The sequence below is a fragment of the Alligator sinensis genome, unplaced genomic scaffold (assembly GCF_000455745.1).
Source record: "Alligator sinensis unplaced genomic scaffold, ASM45574v1 scaffold125_1, whole genome shotgun sequence".
NCBI lineage: Eukaryota > Metazoa > Chordata > Crocodylia > Alligatoridae > Alligator > Alligator sinensis.
In genome coordinates this window covers 148667-158998 of record NW_005841893.1, presented here as the reverse complement: position 1 = coordinate 158998, position 10332 = coordinate 148667, and the positions used below count along the sequence as shown (strand labels likewise).

The 10332-nt window shown below is 43.0% G+C and overlaps 1 protein-coding gene across 6 annotated transcripts in view; it reads right to left on the bottom strand.

Annotated features, from left to right (window-relative positions):
• ARHGAP24 (Rho GTPase activating protein 24) overlaps positions 1 to 10332 on the bottom strand; it is an 81930-nt gene that overhangs the window by 53421 nt on the left and 18177 nt on the right. For all 6 annotated transcript variants that reach the window (XM_025197296.1, XM_006018079.3, XM_025197297.1 and 3 more), the window contains one exon: positions 7853 to 8060. In XM_025197296.1, the coding sequence (XP_025053081.1) occupies positions 7853 to 8060 (208 nt within the window). The remainder of the gene's footprint in view (positions 1 to 7852; positions 8061 to 10332) is intronic.

Sequence of the window (10332 nt, the reverse complement as noted above, 5' to 3'; positions counted from 1 at the left end):
GGGGCTAAGCATGGGGGGTAAAGGGAAGGAAGTCAGGCTGATTGCCCCCAATGCCTCACCCACAACCTGTCTTTCTACCACCTGACTCCCAACTGCCTCCCCACCACCTGTCCCCCACTACTGCCTCCCTTCCCCACTGCAGCAATGAAGGGCAAATGAATTCAAGATGACCCTCCAATAATTAGATTCCAAACATGGAAAATGATAACAAAGGTATACATTTTTCATGTATGGAATCTAATTATTAGGGAGTCATCTAAATTTAAGGACATCTTGCATTTGGGTAAGCATGGTAATTTGAGTCTCCAAAAACAGTGGACTTGACAGGACTTTCTAGCACCTGATTGTTACATCTCAATTCAGAAAAGATACATAAAGCCCATGAGCATCAAAGGGAGACTAGTTCTTTTCATAGCTTCAGTGTGTTTTAAACTGTCTTGTCCACTTAGATGTTTGAAAGTACAAGGAACCTTGTTTGCAAAATGGCAAAAGTTGTTATAGCCTGTTCCTATACTTCATGTTCCAAGATGGGCCTGGAATTAGCATTGTTATTGTTTTACTCTGTTGCATGTTTATGTGCGGGTGTTATCAGTTAGATCAGTTAGATCACTACAGCTCAGAAGGCTGATCATTTTCCTGGCAATGGAAGGCTGCAATAACTATGGGCAGAGAGTCAAGTTCCTTCAGTACTAAGAATCCAATGTGTGATTCCTATGACCTTGATGATTTTATAGTAATATCATGCTTTTGCCCAGTGCTTTTGCTTTGACAATTCCAGTGATCAAATGCACAAGACCATTCCTCCTATCCCATTGCACATTTTGGATTATTTGAATATAGCAATTCATCTTCCAGGGATTGCTGGGTATACCAAACAGCCACTTACTTACAAGTTATTTCCTCAGCTGATAGCAATGGTGACTAGAGAAACATGGAATTGTATTCTTTGTATTCATTGTATTCTTTTCAAGACCTGCCTGCAATCATAGAAGACTACAATGCGGATTTTGTTTTCTTGAGGCAAGACCTGTTGAACAGTAATATATGCTCTACCTTCAGCATATATGCATTCCCTCCCTCTGTTTCTCCCTCCCTCTTTTGCACACACATATAAAGATGAAACACTTTATTTTAAACTCCTCTGAACTTTTGGACTTCAAGTGTCAATGGAAATAGCTATAAAATTCATCCCAGATAAATATTAATACCCATTTCAGTGACATTTCAAGCATTCTCTCTCCCTGCAATATCTTCACTTTCATCTCATCCGATAATTCCAATGAACAGTAGCAGGAAAGATATACAGGAAAATAATCCAATTTTGTTTCTTTCAAATTAAAAATGGTAAACTGAAGAAAACCACATTTTATTTTCCTTTAGAGATGGAGGATTCTTCGTGTCAATTTTGCAGAATAAATAGTTATGATAAATTATAAAAACATTTAACTAGAACCATAAGAAATTTTAAAATATGCATTACAGAATGAAGCAACCAGCAAAATGACACAAAACATTTCCTGATAGAAACAGGCTTTAAAGAAAGGTTTAATGAAACTGTACTAAAGGCATTAGAGTGATAATTGAAATAAGTCACTAAGAAAAGAGTTTGTGGATTCAAGGTGATCCTTAATGCAAGTTTCACTCAATGTGCATATGTACACACCAAATGAAGTGTACCTATTCTTTGCTTAGTGGTATATACAAAGCTGTATTTTTCTTTAGTTTATTTTTTTCTCAGCACACAATAGTTGCTTTTAGCCTCAACAGACTTCAATGGTAGCAACAGCTACTCCACCCCCTGCAAAATGTGGTATATTTTTCATGGAGAGGCAACACTTAAAAATACTGTATTTCTTATAGTAAGCAACTGGCAGTAAGAGGTTATAGGTCTTGCTCTGAATTCTGTCATTTTGTGACCATCAGAAATTTGCTCCATGATAGACTCTATTCTTATTTACATTATAGTGGTATAAATCCAGAATAACGTAATTGACAGTAGTAAAGTTTTTCCAGATTTTCAGTAGATATCTGAAAACAGCACTTAATCCAATGCACCTCCTTTTCCCTCTTCTGTAAAACAGGAAAATGTCTCAACAGAGTGCTATGAAGTTTCCTTCATTAATAGCTGAATTATTTGATATTTTCTGAATAGTACTAATGCTCTGATAAATATTTTAATTAACTTTGCAAACCAAGAATCAGTGTAATACTAAAGAGTTAAGAGTGTATCTTAAGAGAGTTGAAGGATAGTGGGAGGTATGTAGAAAAAGAAAAGTGATCAGCTGCAGAACCTTGGACAGCAGCTGCTTTATCAGATTCCTGGCAGAAAATATAATAATCACTTTAAAACTTCTCTGCTTATACTTGCAAGATGAATAAATACTGGATGCACCACTTTAAAATAGAGTGATGCTATTTTAAAGAAGTGAGTACTCACATGGCAACTATATAATCTCCCCCTCATTTTCCCTTCTCCTAATTGTACAATTTAGGATACTCTACCTAAAGAATGGAGGAAGCCTAACGTTAAAAAAACAGAGAAACTTAGTAGTAATGTTCTTATATAGGCATTTAAAATATAATTCATGGCCCTTTACCTTTATTTCAAAGATAGTTGAACTCTCTTTTTGGCATAAAATGTAATCGCCACTGTCAATGAAATTGGCATCTTCTTTCTTGTAACATCAGTTCTTCATATTTTCAAGCACTAAGTGCCACACAAAACCCATTTGTTTTTCTACAATTTGAGAAGATGAGCCAACACTATTATAGAAGAGTGACCTGGATTCTATTTTGTTTCATGCATTATCAACAAACTGTCAAGTAAATTCCAACTGCAAAACCTTTCTTGCTGGGGATGTATGGGAAAGGAAAAAATGGAAAACAGCTTAATTAATAGATTGGAGACTGGTGTTGCAGTGCTGGCCTTTAAATCAAGCATCAGTCATTCATGTATTAATCATGTTGCATAAGAAAGTCCATGAGGAGAAAATAAACATGGACCCCCCACAAAATTGTTTTTGCAGTTGCTTTTCAGATTACAGCTCCTTTCCATTAATCCCTCTTGTAGGACAAGCTCAACCAAGCTAACAGAATATGCAGCTTCCTAGCACAGCAAGAATGTTATCTGGGGGGACATATCCAGAGCAGTGCAAAGGGAGAAATTACAGGTTCAAATGCAGAGTGAGACACAACCCCTGCCCAAGGGCTTACAGTCTAAAAGGAAAAGATAGACAGAAGATTGGAGGGCAAACAGAGGGGAGGTAAAGTGACTTGTCCAAGGTCACAGAACAGCACAGGCAGGAAGAGAACTGAAATTACCAAAATTCCAGACCTGTACCCTTTTGGCTATGCCATGCTATATCCAAAAATAGCTTAAGCAAAAACATGGGCAATTAGTGCCTCCTTGAGCCGGGGGGGGGGGCATGTGCCCCCCCCAGCAGCCAGTCAGTGACGGTGGGGGAGTCCCCTTGCGGCTGATCTCGCTGACCAGGGGGGATCCCCCTGTGGCTAATCATGCCAACCGGTGGGGGGGTGTTCCCTGTGGCCAATCACGCCGACCCAGAAGCACAAGCGGGGCACCCAGAAGTGCCAGCGGTGCTCCTGGAAGTGAGCTGCCCCCCTGGTACCCCCACTCCCTGGCCAGCGCTTGCAGGGGAGGCACCAGCACTCCTGCCTGCCCCCGCTGCCCATCGCCTAAGTGGGGAGTGCTGCTGTCAGGGGGTGCACCGGCGCTCTCAGGGGGTGCATGTGCATCCCTGTGCATCCCCTACACATCGCCACAGAGCAAAAGTAAAAGATATAAATAAAAAGGATATATATTTTTTGAAAACAGAACAAGCCTCTGAGGTAGGGGTGAATCATAAATACACAAGCCTTGGACTCAAAACTGCGGTGCTAGAGAATTCTAGGTAACTAATGCAGATATTTCTCACTGTGACAGCAGAGGTCATGTGCATTCTTCACAGCAGTATTACATGAATCTTTATCTCCATTTCATCCTCTAAAGCTGAAACAGCAAGCCTGTTCCTGGAGCTCATTAGTGTGATACAGGTGTTGTCAGAGAAGACTGAGAAATATTCATGCTGCTCAGTTCTCAACCTGTTTGTTTTATAATAAATGAAGTCTGTGCTCTATTTTAAAGCAGCACCTGGAATGCTAGGTGCATAATTTTTGTGAGGTTTTTTTTTTTAACTGATATTTTTCTTTTTCATCATTTGGCCTGTGGGCACTGAATTGGGGTTCATTTACACTGATCAGCGTACGGCACAGCTGATACCCAAGGTATCATTGGTATTATTCAGCTTAAAAGACAGAACAAACATGAAATACATCCAAAGGAAACCTGATTACTACAGATTTTGCATCGCTTATTCAGTACCTGCCTACAGGTTTGCAACATTTTAATAGTCAACACATTAAGAAATAATGGCGTTTTATACCCTAAAAATCCATCACCTAATATCACCATTTGTCATAGATTTTTGTCCTCATCAAGCCCTTTCCTGGCAAAACCCCTTTGCACTGACTTTTAATCTAAAAATAAACCTAACCAGAAGGCAATTGTTTTTGTTTGGTTTGTGTTCTACAACCTTCATGGCATTTCTTAAAGTTAGGTTCTGCTCGGAAAAGTGGGACTGAGAACAAACAGCATCATGGGGTTCTAATTGTTCTTACATCTCTCTGAAGCTGTATAAAGTTTACTTATTTTATAAGAGGGACATTTTTTTCTATCAGCTTTCTAGACTCTAACTAGGATCCTGTAACAGGACCATGTCCTCAGGGGCAGCCCCAATGCTCCCTGGTAGACACGCAGTTCCTTCCCTGCTCTGGCTCTAGGGTACCCTCCCTTCCTTCCCGCTTGCCATGTCTTGATTTTCTTAAATAATTTTGAAAGGGGGACTGCCCAAGGGTCCTAGAGTGAGCTCCACTGTCCTCCTGCCAATGGATTCTTCCCTGTCTCCACTGGACCCACTACAATCCTCACACTATGTTGGCCCTCCTAGCCCATACATACCTCCAGGGCACTTCTTGCCTTATAGGTTATTCATGGTTTCCAGCCTCCTCTACAGTCATACCCATGCCTCATAAGTGTTCTGAGCAAATCAGTTTAGTGGCCAGTCACAGCCCCAATCTAATCTTGTGCCTTGGCAGACTTCAATGTCCTAGTCAATATCTGCTCCTTCTGGGCTACTGCGACCCTGGCCTCAGTATCTTCCCCTTGTGGTCTACAGGCCCCTGACCCTGGCTCTGCCTCTCTTAGGCATTAGGCCCTTGGACCTGTCTATGCCCGTTTCAGGCACTGGGTCCCTGGCCCTGTGTGTGTGTGTGTGTGTGTGTGTGTGTGTGTTTGTGTGTGTGTGTCTTTTTCCCTTACTTGCTGGGCCCCTGGCAGAGTTCTCACCCTCTCAGGGTATTCTGCAGCTTGCTCCCTGCCCCTGACCGGCTCAAACCTTATGCGCATTTCTGGCAGCAGTGGCACCTTTACAATTCCTGCTAGTCCCAACCCAAACTGCCATTCATAAGTGTAACAAAAGAATAAGCCTTCTTGGCTATAACACCAATTCCTCACTGGGTGCATCTACATGTTTATCAATGCACCATAATTACAGCACATTAAGTTTAGTATCTGTAATACCTGCCTGGCCAAGGGTAGCTCAAGAATCCATTAGGAACTCTTCTTCATCTCTTCTGCATTGGAGATCTTTCCACTACAGTCTCCAAGGTCAGACTGCCTACTCTGGCTCAGTCACTGGCTTCATGTGCTGCTCAAGCCCTCCCCACTTCTAATCAAGTATGTTCTCATGTAATGACTCAGCTTTAGACAATCACCTGAACATTTGGATGCTTATTAGACTTGAACACTCAAAACCATTTGAGGTTTAACCCTTACTATGGATTATAATTAAATCCACTACTATTTAACACATACACACATGCATACACACTGTAATTTATACTCCTCTTCCATCTAGTTTTCCGGGTAACAAAACATATTGAGGCTGGTGATGAGAGAAAATATTTTCTTTTGTAAAACGGAATAAAACACCCCATCACCATCACCAGCACATTCCCAGTGGTGATAAGATCAAAGCAGTCTAGACATTTTTGATTAAACTGTATTACTTACTGTGACAGAGCACCTTTGGTGTCTGCCACTTTAAGAACCTGAAGAGGCAACCAGCAGGTGTGACCCAGCTCTGTTGAGCAGCCATTTTAAGATTCAGGCCAGCAGAGCTGGAGGCAGCACTCTGCTGCCTAGCACCGAGGAAACAGCATCTCCTGGTGGAGCTGCTGCTTCGGTAACACTTGGAGGTAAGGCCAAGAGCACATGGGGATGGTTAGGAGGCTCTTGGTCCTGGGCATAACCTAAAACTGCACCCTGCCATGGATGGGCAGCCTGGTGGGGCTGTTCATAGTGGAACAGTCCCTCAGAAATGCCAGGCCAATTACCACCTTGGTGGAAGGTGAGTAGGGGCACCTAAACCCCAGCCCCCACCTTTTGGTGGGTCATTTAACACCAGAGGCATTGGGGGGCCAGGCACAGCTGCAGCCACCTGAGTCCATGTGGAGTGCAAGACCCTGGAGAGTGAGAATAGTGGGCCAGGCACGCTGGGGAGTGTCACCTGAGCATGTGGGGGGGGGGGGCAGTGTTTGACCCCAGGTCCCAGCATAGGGAGTGGAGTATGTGCCTCAGTGGAGACGGAGGTGTATAGCAGGGTGCAGTGGGGCACCTAATGGCCTGCACCAGAGTAATAGTTGGGAGGCCTGGAGAGAGAGGCCAGTAGTGAGGCCCTGCGAACAGGGGGCCTGAGATGAGGACCTGTGAGGAAAGGGCCAGAAGTAGGCCCCTGGCATGCAGGGAGCTTGAGGGTAGGCCCTGCTAACATGGGGGCCAAGTTAGGTCCAGGTAAGCCTTCGGGCACCTGAGGCCACAGGTGGGCCAGAGGCCGATTGGGTGGGACAGCTGAGGAATTGCCACAAGTAAACAATAGGGCAAATCAGGAGCCCCTAATTTACAGCAGCTGGGTGAGCAACCCAGTGAGTGGCCAGAGGCAGAGTCACTCCTGTGTTCTGCAAATTGCCTAGTGCTTGCTCAGATGAGGGTTGCGGGAGACCCTCAGCCAGCGCTTGCTGGCTGGGGTGTGCAGGGAAACAAGCCCCAGGACTCTCCGGGTGAGGGCAGTATGAGAGTGGCCCAGCAAAGGGGCAGTATGAGAGAGACTGCGTGAGAGGCAGTGGAGTGAGACAGGCATCAGTGACAGGGAGGCGGTATGAGTGTAGCCCGTAATAGGGAAGAAAGTGAGGGGCCTAACACTAGGATGAGTTGAGCCTGGCCTCAGGCTGGAGCAGAGCTCAGCTGTTAGGAACATCTGTGAGGCTTGGGATGCAGTACAGGGGTGGTTGGGGCTGCATATATAGGCCTAGGAGAACAGGGTGTCCAAAGGGCAGCCTCTAGCCTAATTAAGACCTTCATTTTTGAACAACAAGGCGTGGCAGGTGAGAAAGTTGGGTGGCATGCCCAGAGGCAGGTCGGGAGACTAGCACTGTGGCTGGTCAGGGAGTTCCCACTTTGCCACACTTACAATACTTTTCCTAATGAGCAACAATACTAGGCCAGTACAAAAAAATGGCCCAACTTCAGAAACACTTTGAAATCAGACACTAAAGACAGAAATAAAATGAACTCAACCCTGATACTGGGGAACATATGGAAAAGGCTGCAAAAGTCATTACATATTCAAACCATCCTAGATCTGGAATAGCTCAGTGTCACTTATCTCCTGATACAGAAACTCACCCAAACTTTGTTCTGGACCTGTCAAGTTAGGGGTTATTTTTAGTATTTTACCTGTCAAATGATGGCTTCTCTCCACAGTCAAATGCATCCTGTAACTCTTTGACAAGGTTAGCCTGGCCTGGAAGTCTAAAAAGTCCTTCTTCTTTCAGGCCCTGCAGTCGGATAAAATCCACACATTGCTCCACCAACATGGGAGCCAGACGGTTCCCATACCTCTTCTCATATTGTACCGTGTCTTCCAGCTTCTGTCCAAAAATACCTACGTGTAATAAAGAGAGATAAGAGTGTGTTGAGGAAAGGATGTCGTTGGAAGGGACATAACAAGGACTACAGATCCCTTCAATATACAGGGAAAGAGGAATTACAAATCTTCAGGCTTATGGATAAAATTCTCAATTTCACACTAGCTGTATTGTACCATGGTGGTCCCAAACACTACCTTCAAATCATAAGAGGAAGAAAATGTATATGGTATGTAAATGTATATAGTAATTTTATGACACTAAAGCTTTGAATTTAAGTGGAAAATTATGCACATCTTCACTTGTAGGGCTAGGAGAAAATACACATGAACACAGAGATGGCCTCTATATCTGAGATAGCCTCAGAAATGCCTGCATGATTTACAAGTTTTCAATGACTTTCCAAGATGTAAAGCAGCTCCTACTGATTTCAGCTAGAGTTGTGATTATTCAGTAGCTCAATTGATGTGCGCATGCGCACACACACATACACAGATAATCTCTTTCTATAATTCATTACAAGATGAAAAATTACTTTGTTTCTTAGTAACAAGAAAATGTGCATGTGAGGAAAAAAAGGTGGTTGTTCTGGTAGCAAAATATGCCACATGTGTGTACTGCAGGGGTTTAGGTTGTAGCCGTTTTGGTCTAAGGACATAGGCAGACAAGGTTCCACTAAAATGGCCCCACAGTATGCCAACATTTTCTGCCTTCCCTTTCCTACTTTTAGATACCTCAGACAATAGCAAAACTGCTGTCTTTAGAAATTATGAAGAACAGAAAAATGCATCTCTCGATACACTTGAGAAGGGCAGGGTACCATATGGTAGGAGGTTTATGACAATTTATTGCATACAGAGCCACATGTGCTCTCAGTTACATGTGGTATAAATTTAAGTAACTCTTCTAGGCTGGACTGAGCTAGCTTCCACCTGCAGGGTGCATAATCCAAACATACAGGGTCTAGGTAGCAGAAAAACTGTCCTAAGGAGTAGCAGTTGGGTAAAACTTCTTAAGTCCCACTCTACCATGGATCTTAATGCTGGCAAGAAAGCCCCAAATGTAGGATATGCTGGCTCGGGAGGGTACAATCAGATGCAGACAGTATGGAGTCCAAGCCACATGTTAAATTTTCTCTTGCAAAGTGGAATTCCCATTGTACTAAACAATGTTTGCTTGCCTTGAGGGTGAATCCCCCGAAACAGAGGATGCAAATTGCATTCCCATCCTACCAGTAGGGCTAAAAACCAAGCCTTTTGACCTCATGAAGATTCCTCCAGATTTATAACGGGTACAACAAAATATAACCTGATCCTGAACAGTTTAAAATACAACTTGCAAAGTTTAAAATAAAATTTGCAACAGGAGCATCCTCTGATCTGCCACGTATGAGATTTGGATTTGGGAATCAGCTTTTTGGGTTCTATATCACAGTGAAACAAAGGCCAAACAGGGAAAAGTTCTGGACTCACAGTAAAGGATATCTGAGTGAGAATTTCCACAGGCCTGACTCTTTACAGTAAGAGATGCAATCATACTGTAGATGTGAGATCAAACGTATCAGACCAAACACATCAAATATTAGGCCTGTCAAGTATCATGTGAAACCACTTAGATACATGGAATCTGATGGGCCCTTTGAGGTTCCATTTCTTATACCAGTCTAACATCCTGCTCCATTAGCCCACAGAATGTACAACTTTCTTACCAAAATAAGCTAACTGCTGATGACCTAGACCCTTATCTGGAATAAATGGCATCATTTGTATTTTAAAGAAACCTAACTAAGGGCACAGGAAAGAACTGTAGCAGAAAGCCCCCTTTTCCTCTTGCCTGCATTTGCTCTCCCCTCTCCTCTCTTTTTCTACCTTTTCTTCCTTCCTCTCTCTTTCACTTTAAGATAATGAATTGTGTTTTAAAATTTGTATGTGTGCATTTTGTATCTCCCCTTGTAGTTTGGTATTTTTATCTATTTGTGTGCCATGGCATTTGTAGCTTATATTTTATTCTCCTCACCTTTCAACTTTCAACTAAATGTGTTTTAGTAAGTTATACATTGTAACAATGTTAACAAGGGCAGGAATCAAACTGCCCTTCCCTGTATCAGGCTGGCTGCTAAAAGAGCGAGTGAATCAGTGGTTGAATGTGTAACATGGTAGCAGGCAGCAATTAACACCTGGGAAACTGCAGATCAACCAACGGAAGAACTCAATAGAAGACAATGTAACAACCGGGAAATCTCTAAATGTCACTAATCAAGGGCTAGAAGCCCTGGTCTGAGTTAATCAA